This window comes from Chanodichthys erythropterus, chromosome 11, assembly GCF_024489055.1.
Source record: "Chanodichthys erythropterus isolate Z2021 chromosome 11, ASM2448905v1, whole genome shotgun sequence".
In the NCBI taxonomy this organism is placed as follows: Eukaryota; Metazoa; Chordata; class Actinopteri; order Cypriniformes; family Xenocyprididae; genus Chanodichthys; species Chanodichthys erythropterus.
In genome coordinates this window covers 32,116,612-32,140,518 of record NC_090231.1, presented here as the reverse complement: position 1 = coordinate 32,140,518, position 23,907 = coordinate 32,116,612, and the positions used below count along the sequence as shown (strand labels likewise).

General features: G+C 38.3%; 1 protein-coding gene across 1 annotated transcript in view; it reads right to left on the bottom strand.

The window, feature by feature from the left end:
- Nucleotides 1-23,907, bottom strand: part of itga11a (integrin, alpha 11a) — a 48,102-nt gene that overhangs the window by 687 nt on the left and 23,508 nt on the right. The window contains exons 3-29 of the mRNA XM_067400755.1: nucleotides 23,690-23,802; nucleotides 22,866-22,957; nucleotides 22,518-22,632; nucleotides 22,017-22,144; nucleotides 21,781-21,929; nucleotides 21,544-21,688; nucleotides 21,099-21,264; nucleotides 20,770-20,840; nucleotides 16,218-16,362; nucleotides 15,842-15,990; nucleotides 14,222-14,365; nucleotides 12,245-12,448; nucleotides 12,033-12,163; nucleotides 11,791-11,957; nucleotides 9,544-9,683; nucleotides 9,201-9,311; nucleotides 8,991-9,076; nucleotides 8,711-8,915; nucleotides 8,452-8,550; nucleotides 6,103-6,179; nucleotides 5,614-5,697; nucleotides 5,435-5,525; nucleotides 5,226-5,339; nucleotides 2,791-2,874; nucleotides 2,252-2,362; nucleotides 1,570-1,665; nucleotides 806-919 (exon numbers count right to left, since the gene is read on the bottom strand). Coding sequence (XP_067256856.1) covers nucleotides 806-919; nucleotides 1,570-1,665; nucleotides 2,252-2,362; nucleotides 2,791-2,874; nucleotides 5,226-5,339; nucleotides 5,435-5,525; nucleotides 5,614-5,697; nucleotides 6,103-6,179; nucleotides 8,452-8,550; nucleotides 8,711-8,915; nucleotides 8,991-9,076; nucleotides 9,201-9,311; nucleotides 9,544-9,683; nucleotides 11,791-11,957; nucleotides 12,033-12,163; nucleotides 12,245-12,448; nucleotides 14,222-14,365; nucleotides 15,842-15,990; nucleotides 16,218-16,362; nucleotides 20,770-20,840; nucleotides 21,099-21,264; nucleotides 21,544-21,688; nucleotides 21,781-21,929; nucleotides 22,017-22,144; nucleotides 22,518-22,632; nucleotides 22,866-22,957; nucleotides 23,690-23,802 — 3,331 coding nt within the window. The remainder of the gene's footprint in view (nucleotides 1-805; nucleotides 920-1,569; nucleotides 1,666-2,251; nucleotides 2,363-2,790; nucleotides 2,875-5,225; nucleotides 5,340-5,434; nucleotides 5,526-5,613; nucleotides 5,698-6,102; nucleotides 6,180-8,451; nucleotides 8,551-8,710; nucleotides 8,916-8,990; nucleotides 9,077-9,200; nucleotides 9,312-9,543; nucleotides 9,684-11,790; nucleotides 11,958-12,032; nucleotides 12,164-12,244; nucleotides 12,449-14,221; nucleotides 14,366-15,841; nucleotides 15,991-16,217; nucleotides 16,363-20,769; nucleotides 20,841-21,098; nucleotides 21,265-21,543; nucleotides 21,689-21,780; nucleotides 21,930-22,016; nucleotides 22,145-22,517; nucleotides 22,633-22,865; nucleotides 22,958-23,689; nucleotides 23,803-23,907) is intronic.

Sequence of the window (23,907 nt, the reverse complement as noted above, 5' to 3'; positions counted from 1 at the left end):
GTGATGGCCGATTTCAAAACACTGCTTCATGAAGCCTCGAAGCTTTACGAATTTTTTGTTTCGAATCAGTGGTTCGGAGCGCCAAAGTCACGATTTCAGTAAACGAGGCTTAGTTACGTCATAAGTGTTTTGAAATCTCAATAGTTCTCGTGACTTCGGCAGTTTGATACGTGATCTGAACCACTGATTCGAAACAAAAGATTCGTAAAGCTTCGAAGATAAGAAAAGTTATTTTGTTGGTTTGTTTTTTGGCGTGCAATAAGTATTCTTGTCGCTTTATAATACTAAGGTTGAACCACTGTAGACACATGAACTGTTTTAAATATGTCTTTAGTAGCTTTCTGGGCATCTGAAAGTGTTAATTAATTTGCTTGTAATAGAGGCCTCACTGAGCCATCGGATTTTATCAAAAATATCTTAATTTGTGTTCTGAAGATGAACGAAGGTCTTATGGGTGTGAAACGACATGAGGGTAAGTAATTTATGACAGAATTTTCATTTTTGGGTGAACTAACCCTTTAAAACAAGCTTTTGCCAAGCTTTTGATCATTTGATTTTCTTTAAAAAGGAGAGAACAGAAGGTTTGATATTTCTTTGATTAGTGTTTAAGGACATGTTGCTGTACGTGTGTGAAGGACTCAGAGATGATTCTGTGTGAGAGAGGGGAGATGTATTTCATTAAAATCACCCTATTCTTATCATCTTTCATCTTTACCATCCACTGTTAGAAGTTTGGAGCCCAGAAAAGTGTCTATCTGTCTGTCTGTTAGCCTGTGTGTGCTTAAAAATGTATAGGGCACATTACCTTCCAAAGTGCCAGAATGAGGAGAGAGAGAAGTAAAAGGCCTCCAAGTGTGCTGCCTATGATAATCCAGATGGGAACTCGGTAATCCTCCTCTTTCCTAATCTCTAGGATTATCTGAGAAAACACACATACAAAAGAAATATATAGAACACTTTAATGCTTTATCAGAGATGTGCAATTTTGACATACCTCTTATGATTTGACTGCTGGTTACCTATATTGTGCTGCTGTTGCGTTTTATGTTTTATCAAATGTTTCATCTGCTGCAGTTGAGATCAGATTTGCTGATGTTAGCATTTATGTCTATTTCCTGTCCTGCCTATAGATGGCAGCACCACACAGCAATAAAGAAAAGAACAGAACTCAAGAGTGCTGCTGGTCCTTTCGGTCCCCTTGGCTCCAGGTTCTTTTACTGGGGTGAAACAACTCTCTCAGTAGCTCACCAAAAGACACTGATGCGTAAATGGGAGGTTCTGGCATGAAAGCCTGACTGTGTCAAGTCAAATGTTCAATAATGTTAGCATGAAGGCATTTATGTTTCATGCCTGTGTGAAATTGTTCTTAACTCTTTCTGACAGATGGATGAAAATACATTGTTTGTCAATGTTTTTCTGTCTCAAAATTGCCAAGGATGGAAAAGACGAAAGCAACTTATACTAATCACATCTTCACATATTTAGTCATGGATTTATATTTACCTATTCTAAACATGTTTTTGTAACGTGGCTTTCTGTAAATGCTAATGTGTACAGAGGGTGACTCACATGTCTGACCGGCCTCTCTTCAGGCAGAAACATGGGGCTGGAAGGGTTCAGCTCCACTGAGGCTGTTGTTACCAGCTCAAGGGTTTTGAACTTCAGCTGCCGTGATAAGAAAAAGTTTTCAGTATTTCTGACAGATACTTACTCCAGTGGATGTGAGAAAGTGAGAGAGGACCAGCACTAGAGGTGAGAGGCTAGAGAGGTGGCAGAAAGAGTCAGTGTATTTGGACATTTAAGCTACATTTGTCACACAATGTCTGAATTTCATTGCATTACATACAAAATATCAAATCAACTGGAATTTACAAACAAATGATGCTTTTCTCAGAGCTAACAAATGTTCTGAACAAACTGATCTCAAGGTGATTTTAGTGGGGGTTTTTTTTAGTTGTTCCACTAACATATACAAATGTGTCTTCATTTTGAACAATATATCCACTGTTTTCTAATCTGAAACAAACATTTTATGAAATTATTAACTTGAAAAGTGTACAAAATGTAAGATAAAATATGTACTGTTTCACTTGCTGTCTCTAATTACTGCTCTAGTCATAGTTTTGCATTGGTTTTGGGAGATCCTCCTCTTGACTAAAGACTTCATGTTGTGTGCGAACACTATGCCTTGATGTCAAGTTCTTCCCACATTGCACTTCTTCTTCTTCTTCTTCATCAGATTGCTACTCACCGCATGCAGTGTATCAGTACGAAGGGATCCGCCGATTTTCACGCTAACATCTCTGTTGGAAGGCAGGCTGATGGTACACTGCACTGGCACTGCCAGGGTGTTGGAGTAGTTCTGTGCAAAGGACAAGATTTCTCTCTCAAACAGGCAATCTTACTGATGAAACCCAGCTGCTTGTGGTGGAAATCTGACATGAGTTAGAGTTGCATTTCAAAACTCCCCACCTCAGACATAAGAGAATCTTCAAAAACACAATAACATTTCTAGAACTGTTTGAACCACATTTACTAATAATAAGCCTTATTTATGGCACAATTTATTAAACTCAAGTGGCTTTATTCAGAGACTATAAACCAACTATTTTGCAGAGAAGTTGTGCATTAAATCAACATCTCATATCTGAAATCGGCCAAGCTATAAAACGCTGTAAACAGCATAAACCACACTTTTAATGAAGTTCTATAGTGCTAGTCTGAAATGTGGCACAAGCTTTGTCTGTGATAACAGGCAGACACTATAAGCCTGTGCAGACAGTGTCTTACCAGTCGTGATGTTCGTGAGAGGTCCTCTGGAGAAGCCCGACTGTGTGCCACATGCTGAGGGGGGATACAATGACTTCCACCTACCTGATGAAAAAATGATCACTATTAATATAATTCCTGTAGTATAGGTTCTGTAGTATCATTCAAGTACACCTTGAATGATATGTAGATCACTTTGGATAAAAGATTTGAAGTGCCCCTATTATGTTATTTTAAAGGTTCCTCATTTTATTTTTGTAGGTCTCCTGCAATAGGCCTACATGAATCCAAGGTCAAAAGACACTTTAATTTTCTCAAAATATACAATGCACATCACCACATTTCTCAAAGAGTCTGAAAACAGTTTTTTTTTTGAAGATTCGCTCTCTTAACCCCTCCTTTCCAAGAGTCTACTCTGTGCACTGATTGGTCAGATGCCAGTCTGTTGTGATTGGTCTACTATTTACAGCACGTGTCGAAAACCAAACGGCCATTACCATGCCTGGATTTCATCTCTGGAGGGTTCTTCAGCGCTTGATACACCTTAATACAAATGATGGCGTCAGTTTTTCTGTATCAATTCCAGTGCGAGTCCTCATTCTTTTGAAGTGCATTAAAGTGGATTTGCAGTGCCGAAAACAGCGTTTTCTTGACATGTCGACAACACAAACCAAACTTTTCCAGGCCTCGGCTACAACAACGGACACCAGTTTTTGCGATGTTTTGTTATCAACAAAGCAAATATGCACAAAAAAATATTGGCAAAATTTGCTGTCTCGAAGCTGTTTCCATCGAGTTGGCCTATTACCGATAAAATGGTGTGCGTAATGACATCATCCCTAAAATAAGAATGTATTGTCGCATTACTTTTGTTATATCGCAAAAAAAATATGCCATTGCACTATTTCTGTACATAATTTTACATAGAGGCCATCGCAAATTTGTATCTTTTGCATCCCATATTTGTAAAATGTACAGAGTAATGAGACTACTGAAATTTGCCAGTACTGCTTATTTTCACATATAATGTTATTGAATAGGAAATATTGGAAGACAACGGCGAAGTGGAGCAGCTCGTCTGACAGGGCTTTACTGCCTTTATTTCACAAAGCATAGGTTTTGAAAACAAAGAAGCTCATTGGTCCTGTATGCACAAATGTTTAGGGTCCATAAAAAGACTGGTACAGTGAAATATTCAGTCTTTGCATATTGAAACAATCTTTAACGGCATGAAAATGCAGTCAAGCCAGTCACGGTTTGACGCAGCCGGGAATGCATTCAAAGCAAAAAAACTCATTCAAAGCAAAGAGTTATTCATTCTGGCTTCAGATTTCAATAACATCAAATCGATCAAAAACATCAAATCGCTGAAACAGACTAATGATTTTATGACAGTACTTTTATTTATTCTGATACAGAAGTAAAATTTCTGTATTTTATTTTACATTTTTTGTTAGTGTGGAAAACTCCACCATTCTACCTTAATTTGACAGACACACTGCTTTTTTTTGAGCTGCAGAGATTTTCAAGACACTATTTTACCCATCCCATCCTTGTGATGCACCTTTGAACTACAGAGAAACAGTCCTTTAACGGGAGCAACACCATGAACACAGACGCTGCATGACATGTATAGGCTAATTCTGTCACGTGACACCGTTTATTTGCATTAATGCCCCTTTTCTCGACAAAATGTGCTTCCAAACCAATTTTTGTGACCTTTGAAGTATCGACCTAGAATTTAAGCGGTAAAGATAAACGGAAAAATATTGTGTCGACATTTGAGAGATTTTATCGAAAATGGCATTTCCATCCGCTACATCGCTAAACATTTTGAAGTGCTAAAACTTTTTTGACAAAAAAAATATCCTTGGATGGAAACCTGGTGACTGTTTGAGGGCGGGTCAAAGTAGACATTCCCTTGCAGCCAATGAAGACCATAGGCTGGCATTATGCAAATGTGTTACATTGTGTTACATTGTTACATACTGTAGGTATATAACTGGAATTGCTGACAACTCGTAATATTTCAAGAAGCATAATATAGGCACTTTAAGACTTAAAAGGCTTAAGGCTAGAATATAAAATCTGAACAGATTTTAGAACACTAGGCATCATACACTTGTAAATGGCTACGGAGGAAAAAATGGTCATTATACACTAAATGACTGATCAACAACACAATATCAATATTTTTGATATCCTCCAACTGGATTGAATCATAGTCTGAAGCTTCAAAAGCATCTGCCCATCATACACAACACAATTTTCTGTGAAATCTGTGATTTCAAATCTGAAGACTGGCTCTGACTTTTAGCAACTAGCATCAACTTATCCAGACTGTAAATTGGGAATAACATCTGAGCAAAAAGGCCAAACATTTTTGAAAATCTAAGGAAAAAATCTAATGTATTAGCAGGTACAGTAAAACTATAGTCTAGTTGTATCCTTCTCACCTGGTCAATATGGAAATCTCTGATCTGCAGGAGTTGATTGCCATTTTTCGTGACCTCAGGGATTGCAATGTAAAGTTGCAAATCTTGGACTGGAAAATAACCAAGGTTCTGGATCTGTGATGCATAAAGGAAACATGTTTGGTTTTTAAAACACCAGTTTTTGGGGTCCTGCTCTCTTTTGTAACAGATAGCTAGGAAGTGGACCTCACCTGAAAGGTAAAGTTGAATGGAGGGTTCAAATCACCCGGTTCTTCTAGAGAGAGGTCAGGTTTAAGCTCATATCGGGTTGGGTAAAAATCCCTGCAAGAATGAATATTTTTTGTAACTACTCTAAATCCCACAACCATGCGTATTGATTAGAGCGTTTAAACAAACACATCAATCTTACCTTGTGAAGAGCAGATCAGCCTCATATTTCAGAGTGTAGAAAATGTCATTAATGTTATCGTGTAGGACAACTTCCTCACCCTCACTGCAGAAACATAAGAACAGGCATGAAAAACCTCCCAGGCAGATACACCCTGTAATTCATTGCACAGTGACACTTGGCCGCGTGTATGAAGAGTTTAATGTTCCAGCTCAGGCATCATTATTGTCCAGGGTTTCATAACATTCCAAACCATCAGCAATGCTCTAGATACTTTAACTGCAGCCCAGCCACATCTAGCAGATTTCAATCCGAGTGTGGCCATTTAGTAATCCAGTGATCCATGCCCATTTTCTTTCTTTTTCTTTCTTTTTTTTTGTAGTCCACAGGATAAAATTTATATGATTTTCAAACAACTTCATTTTTTAAAGCAAATAATCTGTCTGAAATAGTGCAGAATCCATTATCTCAGATAGATGTTAGACCGGCTAAATGTTAGCTGTGTCCTACCTGGTAACCTGCAGAATGAGCCGTATGTGATCAAACAGAACCGAGTTACTGAATTCAAATTCCAAACGAAATGTTACCTGGGGAGTAAAAGAAAAAAAGTAATGTTTAATCAGAACAGCCACATGATAGTAACACAAGTGACTGACTACTGTTAGTAGCTTGCTTTGTATTTTAAAGACCTCCAAAAAAATAAATAAATAAAAACCCAAAGCTTTAGCAGAGGATTTAGGAGTAAAGCCTGCAATAACCTGCCTTAAGCTGGAGGCCTCAAAGTCAAGCTGACTGAAGGTATCATTGCAAGTCTAGAGAAACTGCTGACAATTGATGACATTGATATTCATTGATGACAATGAATAGGGATAAACAAAAACATTTGCATGCTCACACTTCCTCATATTTATTCATTTAGCAGATGCTTTAACCCAAAGCAACAGACATGTACACAAACTCAAAAGTGCTCCAAACACAAGCTACTAAAACATTACATTCAGAGGTTAAATAGGTCCAGAACATAATGCCATTTTGCTCCATACACATGCTCAAAAATGAGTTCCCTGGCCTCCAAAATTCAGATTTAACCTATGATCACTTCTAAAACCATAACATTTTAGAGATGAATCAGTATTTTCCAGGGCAAACAGCCTTTCTGGATGAAGAAGAATGACACAAACAGGCCAAGACCCTGCTGGATAGCCTATCCCTAGCCTTATTCTACAGACCAATAACATCATTTTTGTGGGAGAAGGCACTTCATCCACTGCTGCTGGCTATTCTCTAACCACCACATGAGGTATTAACTTCCATATCCTGTATATACATCACTTAAAAGTAACAAAACACAGATACAGAAGATATACAGACTCTGCTCCAATTCATGAAGCATCTACTCTAGCCACCACTTCTGAGGTGATCCAAGTCTCCATACAGTTTAAAGACTGAATGCTTGTCTTTTTTTCTGTTATTTGATAATATACTTTAGGTGGAACAGCATTCATCTTTGTTATTCCAAAACTGCATGACAGTCTATGTTCTGTGAAACATAAAATGCGGTGAACTCTTCTTGTCGATATAATGAAAATCAGTGGGGTCCAAAACAACACTATACCCCATTGACTTCCCCATTATATGGGGAAATTTTTTGTTCCACAAAAGAAAGTCATACAGGTTGACTTGGAATGACATGAGGGCGAGTAAATTATGACAGAATGTCATTTTTATGTGAACTATCCCTTTAAAGCACATAAATTGGCATTTCGTTTTATTCTTGCTTAGAGAAATGGAAGCACTTGAACACAGCTATAACTACGTGGGCAAACTCTTCATTCTCTCTTGGTGAGTAGTGGCACAAAGCAGCATGGAAAATCCTTTTTACGTTCTCTCCTCCTGAGCTCTCCTCCTATTATTCCACTTTTGCCCCATCTCAAACTGTTCTGAGCTGAACCAGGCTCCCATGTGGGCCCATAAAATCTCTCTCTGTAGCCACAAGTGTAGCTCCAATGACCCCCAAACCTCAAGAAAATGAATCAGGACTCTGTGAGAAGCTGTTGACCCGTTTCCTATCAAAGCAGTGCCCTAGCACAGGACAGACTTCTGTGGTCCAGGCATTGTGATTGATGGGTTTTGCTCTGTATGGATGTAGTAACCGTATGGTAGCAGTATTCTTGCATTACATTCCTGCCTCATGTTTTTATTTTTCTGTAGAGGCCTGAACACAAGCTTAAACAAAAAAAGGACACTAAGTGAATCATTCTGTGACTTCAGGGTGCTGGTGACCTTGTGAGTAGGTTTATGCTCTGTGGAACATTCCAGACGTAAAGATTTGGTATTTCTGTGACAGATTCTGACAGTTGTGCACATGGGTAATGTAAAGAAGTCTATAGGGTTTTTGACTGTGTGGTCCAATATGTTTTGGTAAGCAAGGCTTCCTAGAGCACAGACGCCTAGTGCTAACCCTGGCGTAACCTCTAAATGTATATTGTTGCTGAACATGGCAATAAAAAATTCTCACATTAGGATTATACATTATATAATTCTGCATATATGATAATATACAGTCACTGGCAAATTGTTAGCTGTGCACATATGGCTGGCGTATGCTTAAATTTACTACATTTGTAACATTAAATTTGACATGGCTAAGGTTCCTGAAAAACAACACAAACCCAAAACCTTTGAACTGCAGTGTAGTTACAGTAACCTCACTAGAGAGCTAGCGTAGCACAAAAAGTGTTTAATTAGTTTGTCAGTATTGGTGTAAGAGTGTATACTCTTACTGGTGGGTAATAGTTTCTGATATGGTTCAGTGTACAGTAACTGTCTAACTGTATAAATGTGGCAATGACAACTCACCTGTGACTTTGCTCTCATAAATGGTGCACTTATATTGCAAATTTTCTCATATGTTCGCTTGTTCTCACTGCGGCAGTCTATGTGTATATCAGAGTTATCCTATAAAGACAGAAAGATCAACCTGATTTAACTTACAGTAACAATTGCAGATGCATTTCTAAAAGGTCTTTACTATCAATCAAGATTATGAATGAACAAAGGAACAAATCAATCAATCCTCATCAGGTACCACACAACCAAAGGTATTAGATGGATTTACCTTCACTATAAGGCTGGAGAAGCGTAGGTTTGGAGTGTAAGTGATGTTAAGCTGGGCTCCATATGCGTTCTCTCCTCTATTTTCTAGATGTACATCCACTACCATCCTCCTCCTGGATCCTTCCATAATGCGTTCAGAAGGTTCTGCTGCTGTCTGACCCTGACATAACAGACTGCCTGCTCGAAACGCCTGGGCACAGAACTGCCTGTAGAGCATCAGAGTGGGCATGAGCATGCGCATAAGTGTGTTAGCATGTGTGTGTGTCTGTGACTTATCTTACTTGTGACTTATTAGATCAGTTTGAGAATGTAACACCAAGTCTGGAACACAATGGTCATCTTCATCACACCCGTTCCAGAATGGAAGCTAGAGAAAACCAAGAACCATTACATTTATATGAATTAATATACATACAAAAGAGTTTCTTAATGTTGTTAACGAAAGATATACAGTGTGACAATGAAGCTTCCTTTGACCTACAGACACTCACCTGTGTTTTCACAGTAGTTGGCCAGCCATCATCCAGAGCTGGGCCTTGTTCCAGGTCCAATAGCTCTGTCTCTACAGTGAATATAATGGGCCTGGCGTAGTCTGTGGTCTCCTGTGTCAACATTACAATATCATAAATCTCTCAGTCTAAATAAATGGCTATAAAAGAGTAACCTGGAAGAATATAATCTGCTGCTGTAATGCTAGAAAGTGAACTTAATAAAATAGGAATGTTATTGCAATTGGGAAATCTGAATGAACAGACACAAAAGTACATAATTATCAGAACCAATAATGATTTGGCAGTTATTGCAGTTACTGTGACCAGAGAGGTGAAAGCTAACCATGACGTGGAAGTAGATGTGGTCACAGGTCTCCTCTCCAGGAAGCAGTGTAAGATTCTGAGGCTGAAGGCGATCTGGATCATCAAACAAGGCTCGAGGGTTAAAGCGCTTCTCCTCAAAGAAAGCACTATAGCTAAGAGCTAAGAGAAGTGAACATACAGTGGAAGATTTAATTATCACTTTACACGTTATTTATAAAGCTAGACAGAATGTTGGCATATACGCTACCATTCAAAAGTTTAAGGTCGGTACTATTTTGTTGGAAAGAATTCTTTTATGATTACCAAGGCTGTATTTATTTGATCAAAATGCAGTAATATTGCAAAATATTATGATAATTTAAAAGAACTGTTTTCTATTTGAATATATTTTAAAGTCTAATTTTACACAATCTTTCAGAAATCATTCTAATATGTGGATTTGGTGCTTCACTATTATCATCAATTCTTAATTTTTTTTTTGTGTTTTTTTTTTTTTTTTCAGGATTATTTGATGAATACAAATTTCAAAAGAACAGCATTTATTTGAAACTTTAAACATCATATTATAAATGAAACTTTATACATCATATTATAAATGCCTTGACTGTCTCTTTTGATTAATTTATTGTTTCCCTTCTGAATTAAAGTTATGAATGACCTCAAACTTTTGAATGGTAGTGTACTTGTACTGTAAATACATTGTTTGCATAATTGTTACATCAAAAGCATCAGTTATATATGACAAAATGAATATTGCACAGCATCAACTTTACGTTTTTTTATTTATGGCCACAGCAGTGCTCTATCATGTCTGAACTACAGACAGATTTAAGACACTCTAGAGGTTAAATTTATGATACTCTGAAGATCTGAGAGCAATTTTGGAGATCAAAGGCCTTAAAAGACAGAAAATCTAATCTTAGGGAAAACCCCTTATAAATGGTGTGAGGATGTTCAAGGATGTTCAAAAAGAGGTTTTAAGCTGAAAGACACTCTATAAACCTAAAGTAATCCTATTTTCTAAAATCTCATAAATGAGAAAAATCTGTACCAATAAATGACACACTTAAAGCTTAACATATTCATAACCCTTCTCAACACATGTGAGGTGAATTAGAAAAAATATGTGCCTCCTTTTATAATGTCCCAATAGTCTGATTTCCCAGATGATCAGAAAGATGACACATATTAGTCTTTGAAACCCATTAAGTTGGTTTCACTCATGACATTTTTGATGAAGATGCTCTGGGGTCGTGAAGGTTAACTAAAAACAGTTGTGCTGCTCTGTGGTCGCACACATTACACATTATGAGGAACCTGACCTTCCAGCACATGATTTTCAAAACAACCTATGATAGTCGCCAAGGCCTTAAGTCAAACAGCATGTGTCAAACACTAACTAGACCTGTCCTGAGGGACTGAGGCATTTTAAAGCAGCAATGCAGTCTGCCACACTTTGTCGCTTCTACTAAGGGTTCTTGCACAGCGATGACTTCATGTGTAGGACCCATAAAACACAATATTCAAACCATTCACATCTATAATATCTGGAACCATTTATGAACACTATTCATTTTAATTGTATGGCACCCTGTCACAATATAACACATGCTAAAAAGACTTTTATACTAATTTCATTCATCTCAGCCAGAGTCACAATGTGTACTTTACTTCTAAATTTCCAGAGCTAGCTAAGCAGTTTCCTCTCCCAAAGAAAATCTTGAATCAACAAAGCAACAAAGGAAAGATCAAGAGATTACTGTATGATGAACAATTCATCACAAATGATATATTTTTCAGGCTAATACGTGGCATGCTTAGCAGGGAAACCTTAACTGAACTACACTGAATCTGCAGCTGGTTGGTGGTATGAGAACCCCGCCAGCTGTCAGCTGTTTAGTTCTCTTCTAATGATATAGTAACCAACAGATACTATATGATGAGTGGAAACTGCTGCTTTCAAAGCACTTTCATAAATTCCTGTCCTCCATTTCCAGTATAGAATGTGTTTGGGCGAAAGCTAAGTGTTATGTTATTCTTTGTTGCAATCCAACACTAAAACAGATGGATTCAGTGGAAAAATGTCCATATTATTTACACAAGTAGATAAATTAGCACCAATATGATCAACAATCTACACAGAAATGAAACTTTTTATTTACCAATTTCTTTATCTTCTGAAAACTTGCAAGACATAAAAGTACAATATTGCTTATTTATTGAAAAAAGTATTTGAAATTTTTATTATAAAAATATAAAAACTGACCTATTTCTTGTGAGGGTCTGATAGGAGTCCGAGATGTGACATTCAGACATACAATAGCCGACATGCAGGTCACATCTTTCCCTCCTCTCCGACAGTCTTTATTGAATATGTTGATCTTGCTGGGCTCAAATCGAACAGTGGCATGGATTTGGACAACACTTCTAGACCTGTAGCACAGCAAATACTATTGAGGTATTTAAGGAGAAACAAATAGTGTAAAGAACCCTGTGTTAGAGACCCACCACAGAAGTACTGCTGCACCGAGGGAGCCCACAGCCAGATCCACCAGGCCATCTCCATTCATATCCAACTTCCCATGGATACTACGACCAAAGTACTGCAGACCCGGGGCCAGCTGAACTGCAGCAATCCTCTGACAGAGAGAATATCGATTCAAAGCAAACACATTCAAATAACGAATACACAAGAGAACAGCTGGATACGTATGTGTTACCTGTTTATATTTCCTTAGTATTTTGTTGTGTTGACTATGGTAGATGTAAATGGCTCCTTTGTGGTCATCCTCTAGTGGAGCTCCCACCACCAAATCATTAAATGAATCCCCATTAAGATCAGGAACAGGGGCCAGTGCAGAGCCGAAACGGGCATTCTGACCTTGATCTAAGATCTCCAGCGAGCCCTCCAATATGAAACGAGGCTGAAGGGAAAACAAGCACAAAGAGCTCCTGTGAGGTAGGACACAATTTAGATACAGCATGAGCCTTGGTGCTCCAGGTTGATGGCTTGTACACTACAATTGGCAGAGGCAGGGGGGAAACTAATGGGTTTCACAATGCAACAATGTACAGATATTTTGCTCTTTAATTAATTCAACTGACGTACACTGGACTGTACTCTGTCTAAATGCTTTGTAAAATCCACTATAAATCAATGCTGCTTTTGCTTACTGAACTCTAGAAGTCTTAATTGGACTAAAAATACTCTGGGAACACATTAGGAATCGGGGCTACATACAGTAAGAATAAATATTTTGGTTTAAGAGAGATAAAAAAGAAGCCTATTTACATTTCGTTTATAATACTGTTGTACAAAGATTTTCAATGCAAACTTTTAATGAGGAATATGAGCATTTTTTATATTTATTTCATACACCAACTATTAAAAAAATTTAGAAACTCTGAAAAGAGGCTGTTTATGATGTAAATATCCACTTAGGTTATGGACAATGGCTAAACATTTCTGTAACCAGAAACAATCTTTTGAGGAATTTGTTAAAGATCCAGAGGTCACGACGACAACCCGCCATGTGTTTATGTAAGAAAACTGGATAACACTGCTGAAAAAACAAATGCTACATAGAGACTGCAGCACTACTGTAACAAGTTTTTGAACATTAAATGTAGACTTTAGGAAATACAGAAAAATATTCCACCTGAATGAAATAAATAGTTATAAGCATAAACATTCACCATAACAGTCGAAACCCCCCCAAGGTCAAATGCAAGAACTGCTCCTGTACTGTCACTTAAGTTGAGGCCAGTGAGAAGGCATTTGTGCCTCTAAAATCAATTAGTCTCAAATGTGTGGAAAGTTTGAGGGAAAGGTGCAATTTCTCAAAGCAAAGACTGTTGATGTCAGCCAAGTATTTGGGAGAGTAATTAGCCATGCACATCACCCTCCTCCTAAATTCCTAAATCTCTCACTCTCACTGAAAATATACGGCCATAGACGACAGACACATGAAATCAGTTGAAGAAATCAAAGAGAAGAGAAGAGAAGAGAAGAGAAGAGAAGAGAAGAGAAGAGAAGAGAAGAGAAGAGAAGAGAAGAGAAGAGAAGAGAAGAGAAGAGAAGAGAAGAGAAGAGAAGAGAAGAGAAGAGAAGAGAAGAGAAGGTTTGCATAATAATGGCTGGAGTATATATACTAATTGTATAATGACTTAACTATGATAAATTATTTTATTTAACGATGACCAGTACTGTTGATGTTTATGGTTGCAACCTGAGGTACAACACAGATTGTGGTCCCCTGCTTCAGGCTGCAAGGAAATAGCTTAAAAGTGCTAAATGAATAAAGATGGAGGTCTGCTTCATTCACAACATTGCTTTTGCATGCACTCCAGCTTTTTCCATTTATTAAAGCAGCTCTCTTTCTTTCTCTGTGAGCTTCATATAATTACATTTCAAGGGGGAAATATTTTCCTGCTGAGTTCACCCTTTACTACTCTCTGATGCGAGGTATGGCAGGTGGCAAAAGCCTGTCAGTATTTATGTGAGACCATTAATGAGGAACTGCATTAATGCACAGGCACAGTTTCAGAGCTTGGATCCATCAGCTTTAAGACAAGAGACACCATATGTTGTGTTGCATTCTGGGTGAGAAGTAAACAAGAGGTAATTTAAAAGCTAGTCAATGGATAATTAACTTGTTTTTCAACAAGAATACACTGAAAGACTGAGGAAACATTACCTGCTCTGTGACTCTGTATATGTAGACTTTGCCCTTTTCCCAGCCTCCACTGAAGAACATGGGAGCAGCCACCAGCAGGTTATCAGTGACTCCATCATCATCACTGTCCACTGGAGCAATCTCACTGCCATAGTATGACCCTATCTGCACAAACACATCCATCGAAGCCAGACTGATTACTACTGGTGATTACTGCTGATTAAACTGTGCTACACACTGTCCTCAAGCATAAGCATAAGGACATAGAAATATATAGAAATAAATATGCCATAATATGGCAGTTCTTTGCAACTTCATACAAGCAGTTGGTCGATTTAATAATTTATGGCTTGTCTGTATAGACAAACCATAAATTATTAAATTAACCAATCGACCAACTGCTTGGATCTAGACAAAGGAAAAAACAGCATAACTAAATGCTTATCATTTCTCATGTGCCTCTCTCAATCACAATCATCTGTGCAATATATGCTTTCTAAATATATAGTCACATGAATAATTATGCAGTTTGCAAGACTAATAGTGGTGATATTTAAAGAATTAGTTCACTTTCAAATGAAAATTACCCCAAGCTTTACTCACCCTCGAGCCATCCTAGGTGTATATGACTTTCTTCTTTCTGATGAACACAATCTGAGATATATTAATAAATATTCTGACGCATCTGAGCTTTATAATGGCAGTGAGTGATACCAATGAGTATGAAGCTGACGATGCATTTGTGTAAAAATGGATCCAGTTTCTTCAGCTTCATACTCGTTGGTATCGCTCACTGCCATTATAAAGCTCAGATGTGTCCGAATATTTATTAATATAACTCAGATTGTGTTCATCAGAAAAAAGAAAGTCATATACTCCTAGGATGGCTTGAGGGTGAGTAAAGTGGGGGGTAATTTTCATTTGAAAGTGAACCAATACTTTAAGGCAATTTATCACGGTGCTAATCACCTGTTAAATGTTTACCTCCTTTAAAACTGATCAAAATCTTTGTGCTTTGTTTATGAGAGTCAATTTATTTGCATGCTTTAGGACTGTGATGAGAAGCACATGGATTTGAGTTTGTAGTCTAGACAATCCACTCATCGCAAATGAAAGCCAGGAGAGATATGTAGCAAACTGAAAACACAATGACCAACTGATCACTGCCGTTTGTACAGTCTAGCTGCTTTTCCACCATCAGGCCAAACCACTCTCATTAGTTAACCATTCCATTCCGTGCCGATCCGGTCCAGCTGATACGGATATGGTTTCATCAGATATTTCTTTTCATTTTACTATTAACTTGTGTTTACATAGCTCAAATAGTGCGCTTGGCCAGCTACAGAGAAACTGGTAGCCAGGCAACAGCAAAGTGACCAATCCTGAGTGGAGACATCACTACACACATTCTACCAGCACGGTTAACCTGGAACCATTCCTTGCTGTTCTTAGAACTGTTCGGCTCAACAGCGGAAAAGCAGCTTTTGAATACTTGGATACAGTTAAAGAGCAGAGCTGTGAACACACAAAAACTGTTTGAAGAATGAGTCAGAGCAGCGGAATGCTATTTGAGAATACATGAGCATTGTATACAAACACTGTGGGCTGCAAGTGTTTGTAAGCATGTTTTAAGTGCTTTACCTGCTGTCCCTTGAGTGAGTGTAATATAGTGAGCTCTCCAGTATTTCTCATGGTGAAGATGATGACCTTGCCCGTGTGGTTAAACCGTGGAGCTCCTGCTACATATAACTGGCCACTGCGAGCTGACACCACTGAGGTCACTGTGTAACCTACAAACACAAAAGGAGAAAGATGATAAAAAAAAGCTTATCAATTTTAAAATTGGTATTCTGGATGCATCACTTTGCTTGGGAACAGAGTGGAGTTGAGATCAAAGAAAGTAAAAAAAAATGTATAGAGAAATTCACATTTCACATTCTCATTATTTCACACTGGGGCATTTATCTATCATTAGCACTGACAGTCAGTGTTCAGTGTATAGGTGTGGATTTTTTACCCAGGTAGGCACCATGGTTCTTCAGTTCATCTGGGAACTCTTGTTCATAGGAGGACTTTGGTGGGACCACTTTACCCTGACGAGTCTCCTTCAGCACAGCCCCATTCCAGTCATAAGCTCCCACAGCTCCCACTAAAATACCGTCCTGTAGACAGAACATACAAATATATAAACAATTACATTAAATTCAGGATTTTTACATTTACAAACAATTCATTAATTTAACAATTGCATACAATTCACTAACTATTTTCTTAATTTCTGTCAACTCTTATGGCATCAAACTACAGACTTTGGGTCTTTAAAGAGATGAAGAGAAGGCATTTATTGTTTTAATTTGCCAGTTCTTGTGTTTTCCAACTATTTTTAATAAAACTCTGGAGCACCTGCATGTTAAACACAATGGCACATTTTCCAGTTGTTTGTTCAGAACATACTGTAGCTACATTCTTGACCTCGTTTAGTTCTCAGTAAATTCATTATACAGTGATTCACACATATCATCTTATTCTCATTCAGTGTCCATCCAGCTCCATAATTTCTCTGGAAGTGCTTTGCATTCAATTGTCATGGAAACCTCATAAACAATTTATTTCCTTAGTGATGAGTTTATTCTGCTGTAAATTATGAACAAAATACTTGGCATCCCACACTGTTAATTTTCTAGACAGTAGTCGGAATGAAAGCAAATGGAATGGGTTCAAGTTTCGAGAGAACTTCAATTCCCGGATGGTTGCTTACATTTAAACAAACAACATTGTTCCGAGCGATCACAGCCCAGACGAAACATTCTTACCAAACTTGCAGCCCACTGAGAACACGCTGCTCAAACTCAGCGGATACGACATAAATAAAAAGAGCTGATAATCATGACTTTTTGGTTTTTAATCAGAGAACAAAATGCACTGTGGATGAAACCACCAACATTTTCCAGAAAGCCTCCTGTTTTCTGTGCCTTTCTGGAGTGACCTCATCCTTCGACAACTTCTACTTCGTCTCTACGGTATCCTGGCTTTCACAGAATAAAAGGAGTTACATCTAAATGGAACAGTGCTGGCTGCATGTGATGTTGTGCACCTGGTGACCATTGCACCTCATCAACGCTACCATAAATCCATCATCGCTTTCTTTTCTACTGAACCAGCTCCACATACACATGCAGAAGATGTGATAAGGGACCAGCACAAAGTCACAAAAAGTCTGATGCCACCAGGACTTTCCCCATATGGCCCATTTTATTATCAATTTTATTATACAGTCTGCACTCCCCACCACAGTGGATGCTGAAATATGGCCAAAAGCATTGCAAGCCTGTGAACAACAATTTGCAAGCGAAATTAAGAGTGTCACGAACTGCAAAACAGATTGGCTGCACAGAACCTATATGTGTAAAAAATAAACTTTTGCAAATGTCAAAATGACTTGTGTTCGCTTACAGTTTTTACAGTTTCTCTCACTCATGGAAGGTGGGTCTACCTTTTTCTTGTACCCAATCAAATTATGTTCTTGTTGTCCATTGATTTACTCTTATCTGATTGCTTCATTAAACACGCCAAAAACTTTATCTTCATTTGGCTCAGCATTGTTCTTACTGAGCCAAATAATTATATATCCATCTGTTTTTTTTCTTTTTCAATTAACTTTAAAATGACTAACTTTAACCTTTCTCAATTGTATCTGTGCTTGTAATTATTGCTGTATTGCGAATAAGTCAACCCCTTCAGCAGTGACTTATTCACAATATAGCACTAGCCTCGAGTACCTTATTGCTTTTATAAAATGGTTACAACACAATACAAATATTAAAGCCAAAAATATGTATCAATGCAACTTTCATGAAGTAAACTTTTACTAAAAGCCTTCCTTCTGCCGGAAACAAAATTGTCCCTGACCAGGAACAGCAACAGAAGTTACATTATCCCGCCATTAGATGGTGGCAAAGACTATCTTTATGAGTGTGTCAGTCAATAGCGAAGAATTTAACATTGAAAAGACTGAATTGTTGTGAACACGGAACAAGACGCAACTGACAAATGTTTTGACTAGCGCTGTCAGTCACGGGAAAACCACTTAACTGTTAAAAGGACAAGATAATACATCTGACCTGATCTGACCTGAAGGAAAAAAAGCTAAATCTGAATGCAGGTAATAAACTCGCTCACTCGATCTCTTTCTCACAATACTCTTCTACATAATACAGTAAGCTTCAATGAACAATATCAACTGAGAACAAACAGTTTATGTTGCTAAGAGTGGTTGCTAAGGGTGTTATGAAGTGATACACAGAACCGTTGAGTGAAGCGGTCATAGCCGTGTTTTATTGTGAATAAAACACAGTTATTGACCAATCAGAATCCAGGACAGGAACTAACCGTTTTATAATGTCAAATAATGTTGTCTTGTGATCATGATAAATGTACAAAAATCCCCAAATAAATAAACCAAATAAAAAAAAAATCTGGGGCATGAAATGAAGTGTAAGCTGAATATGCCATATAAGCCACTTTTAAACTTAGACACATCCTGCTTTAGAGAACACCATCTGGATTTAGAGGTATGATTTTCTCATAGAATGCAAACATTCTTTCCAACAACTTATACCCTCCTCTCAACACTCAAGATGCTTTTGCTGCAGATGCTGTCCCAGGCATCCAGAAGTCTGATGGACTGGATTTCCAGTCATCCCAATGGCCATCTGGAGTTTTCCTATGTTTCTTCCACAAAAAGACTAGATATAAATAACTCTCATGGCAGGTTTTGCTAGCCTTCAGGGGACAGAGTGGAAAAATCAGGGGGGTTGCATCAGCAGACTGTGCAGCCTGGACAGAGATGATTAGCGTTACAGTTGGGAGCAGATCTTGGATGGATATAGACCCACCAGGTACAGTTTAGGCTGATTTTTTGGACGGAGCATGGCAGATGGCCTGCCAGAACAGCAGGTACAGTATGAGAGTGTAGAATGCTGAGTCTGTGCTGGAGGACAAACCAGCTCTAATATCAGCTTTGAGTTCAGACAGAGAAGAAAAATGTTCCTTCTCCCCTGAGGTGCGACTCCTCCACACTTCTCACCATAATAATCCTTTCCCTGGGAAAGCCTGGGCCTTATATACATTTTTCGGAATGAGAATCAGAAAGAGGCTTGTTTGAATTATCAGGGAGGAATCTTATCTGCTCACCATATAATAATTTTGGTGTATCATATTACTGACAGCGACATATAGAGATGACCTAAAGAAAGAGAAGAAAAGAAATGAAGAATGTTTAAGGAGACAGAAAGAAAGAAAGCAGTACAGAAAGATAAGGTTTCAGTTCAAAGAAAGTAAACCTAAACATTCACTGAACGTCTGACTTTTGGTTCAGACAAAGTTCTTAATCTGATCTCAGTTAAACTGTCTAGGCTTTGCTTTCAGATGAAAAGGAAAAAAAGAACTGAGGAATAAAGTCGACCGAGAACTTACAAAGCACGTTTATATTCACACCGATACACTGATAAATTCCAAAAATCAGCTTATTGAATTAACCGGAACGGTTTACATGGAAACCACTAACCCGGCAATGTAGGTAAACCATGTTTACAAGACTTTATTTAAAAAATCTGGTTATTGCCGGGTAGTGACGTAAAAACCGAATCATTTGTAAACAGTATTTTCACAATTTTTTTTATAACTTCTTGTGTCAAGAAAGAGTCGGAGTTTGTGATTTATTTCCTCCTCCCCTACCGTAAAATTCTCACTCTTTTGGGATGTGCTTAAATCTGCAGGAAACTTTCCTGTCACATATCACACATGCACAGTTCAATAATCTGACAGAATGCAGGTTTAATGTTTACATGCCGAGCAAATCTAGCCTGACTACGTCAGACTTCCTACTTCCGCTCAATTTCATTTCGCTTCTGTACTCAGTCTGAGACAGCGTCAGAGCTTTCTGTTTACCACCGGTCTGGAAACAGCCGGGCCAATCAACGAACAGAGGGCGGGCTGAGAGCCGTGACGTAGATGCTAAGCGCCGAGTTTTACATTGTAGGTTAGAGAAATCGAAAACCGAAACGACCGCGGAAATGGGAAACGGGATGCAATTCGCTCTGTTATGGAGAACATTCAACTCTTTTTCAAACTGAAGCCAGAACAAGAAGAGTGTTTGATAAACATTTGTTTTATCATGTGTTTACAACAGGTTTACAGTGGAAGTTCAATCATAGATTTGAGTTCAATGCATGATGTCTGTGCTTCGATGCGGCTGTACAGGCACATAACATACGTCATAACTAAACGTATCTGATTGGCTTACGGGTAACCAATGATTTTAAACTTCAGACAAGCGCCCCCTGGCGAGAGAGAAAACACTTCACTATTATGCCATTCCAGACTCAGCAGAGTCTGGTATTACCAGGCTAGAGCAAATCGGGGTAAGGGTGAAAAAACTATCTGCGTCGATCGGTTTATGCTTTAGATTATGACCTTACTTTGATAAAGGCAAATGGGTTAACGTGTTTACATGACCATATGTAAGAATGTGCATGTAAATGTGCTCACAGATGGACATAAAGTCTCACCTCCACTATGTGTGTGGAGAAGCCAGCCTGAGACATCTGGAGACCAAATGCTGTCCCATTCTTGCTAGTCCCTGCAGACAAAGACAACATTAACACTCAGGAGAAAAGAGTCCACCATTTCCTACAACAGAGCATTGCAGATTTCAGTGGTCTTAAAGAAAGAGTTGGCACAGAGAATATAGCAAAGAGATGCGGTATGAATTTGAAGATTTGGTCTAATGTGATTTACAGTGTAGGGCTGTGCAGAGATTTTACAGGCTGAGGTTTTGGGCTGTGTTATGGATATGATGCAATGCTGTGTGTGGTGCCATTGTGGTAAAATCGCCAACCCTCTAAACTGAAGATTCTCTCTCCGAGAGCGTCCACAATGTCCTTCAAAGCTGCCTCGTCTGTCACGTTAAAGAAATGCTTATCATCGGGGTCACTAGCGATGTACTTGATCTCATTAAGGAAAGCTTCGGGGTTGATGCCTCTGCGGTTGTAGTAGCCCAGTACCTATTGTGAGGACAGACGACAAGAAAAAGTCAGTCTGAAGAAAGCTCAAACATGATGGATTTCTCCTGAGTACCCAAGACAACATCTCAGATCTAAGGCTCAATAAGTAGGGGTGAAAGCGTTGGCTCCTTTTCACTGGTGTAAGCAGCTGAACGTGACCTCAATGACCAATTTTAAAATAGGTCACATAATTTCAGCATGAAAATGGGCATCTGATCAATATCACAGCAAAAAAAGCAGGAAAGAAAGTGAAGTAAACTGAAGGAAGGCAATACATACAGCAATTGCATATCTGGTGATACCGTCCCTCTCACTGTCCTCAATGACCTGCTGCAGGTCAGCGTTGTCATGCGATTCTCCATCTGTGATGACGATCATGACCTTCTTTGCTCCTCTTCTACCTCCATGTTTAAAGGCCTCTGAGCTGTGAATATCCATAGATAATAACTTATCTAAGAATGACACTTACAGAGCATAAGCAAAATGTACAATTGTTTAAAAGTTTGGGGACAGTACCGTGCAACACTGATTCCCAGTGCAGTGTTGGTCTCTTCTCCTCCTCGCTGGCCTATTTTACGAGCTGCTTTGACCACATCTTCCACAGAGCGAAAGTCATTCAGCTGAAACTCTGTTACCACCTTCTCTCCATATTGTAGTACTCCAACCTGACAAGCACATGATCCATCCCACGTGATAAAAATGAAAATACATATGATACTTCACATTGAGATTGTCCAGAAAGTCAAGAACACCTGAATCTGTCCCGGTCCAACGTAGAATTTCCGCAGGATGTTGATAAGGAAGTCTTGAACTTCATTCCAAGGGTAGATTGAATTTGAGCCATCCAGGACTATAACTATGTCCATGTATGTCTCACACCCTGATTAGGGGAAATTACATGTTTTTGATGCCTTTGGCAGATAAAATCCATAAAACGGTAGTAATTCTGTTCAGAAGCAAATTTTAGTGATTGGTTTTTTGTTTTTTTTTAAATGACGTCTGTGATTCTTTCATCAAAATAAAAAGGGATTAATATTCTTAGCTTTTTCTTTATGAGCAGTCATGATCATTTTCTTTTTTAAAAGAAGATTAATTCCACAATATATTGCCTATGGCAGATCCAGAAACTGTCATGGCCAAATTCAGCATAAAAACAAAGTCTACAGTTAAGACAGTAAGTGGAAACATATTACCGAAATGTCACTGCAAAAACTGTCCTAGTTAAATCAAGGGTGCAGGTGCATTGTGCTTACTTTGGAAGGCAGGAGCGATAGTGCGGGAAAACTTGAAGCTGGCGTTGACTCTGGAGCAAATTCCAGTGCTGTAGTATGAGCTGCCACATTCGTATGACCAAAGGGGACCACAAGCCTGTGAATTATCACAAAGACTATTAAGCGCAGCATTATTAAAAGAATTTATGATTTACAAGAAGATCATGAGCATATTTGACATAAAATTATGATTCTGTAGTGTTCCACAGGGAATTAATGATGTTTAAACATTTAATATTAGTGTTGTAAACCGTTTAAATGCCAGATGACTTTAATGTAACAATGAATATGCATTATTATCTAACCAGACATCCAAAACATTGAACTCACCACAAAGCTGTTGTCTTTAGGGTTGGACGAAAGGGTCATTCCAAGTCTCATCTTATCCTTTCGTTCAGAGACATTTGTCAAAGATATCCTTCCTTAAGAGAAAAAAAATTAACAAATGTTGCAAATGTGGAAGCAAAATAAAATGCTGTGCTGTAAAATCTGACCACAGTCCATATGTGACATATGTACTTTAAACAGGGACTTCCTCTAACAGTAAACATATTTGTTAATCCTGTCTAGACATTCCTGACTTTATCTGCAGTGTTTGCATCTGTTATGTGTGTGCATCTATGGTTGTGGTTGTATCGACACACTTAAGATTATATAGAACACATACAGTATGCTTGACATATCGTAGATGTTGTGTTCTGTAGTGAAGACCCCAGATGTGTACGTGTAAACTAAAAGATCAGAAGTGTATTTGAATGAATCAATGTGGTCCCCCCACCCCCCATTGCTTTTCACAAGGCTTGCCTGGTAACACTTTACCCAAACCACAACTATTACCCTTATTGTGAAAGCTTTGTGAAGTAATTATTTGGTGCTAGTAAATAATTAAAGTTCCTTTTGGAGTGTATTTACAAAAGTATTTATACTAATTATATATCTAGTAATCATAATCCACAGGCATCCATTGTTAATCTCATCAACAAAATTACTGACAAGAATTTTCATTAACGATGGGTTGTGCAACTCCACCAATGATAACAAAGAGATGTAAAATGTATTTAAAATGTAGCATTTTTTTTGCTGCATTTTTCACAGAAATGTCCTAGGACAACAACAACAAACAGTGTAAAGGATGAACTCTGCAGTCACCATACCAAGATTGAGTTTGGTGCAGCTGGGTCCACCAGATCTTCTGCTTAAGGGACATTTGTACACATCTCCTGTCTGATGCTGCCCATTTGTTTCCAGTGGGGCTCCTACCAGTAACCTAGAAACATCCACAATCCAAACATATAAATATTATCTTTGACACAGTACAGCATTCATCTAACAAAAATATCAGACAGAACACATGTAAATAATATAGCCAGAA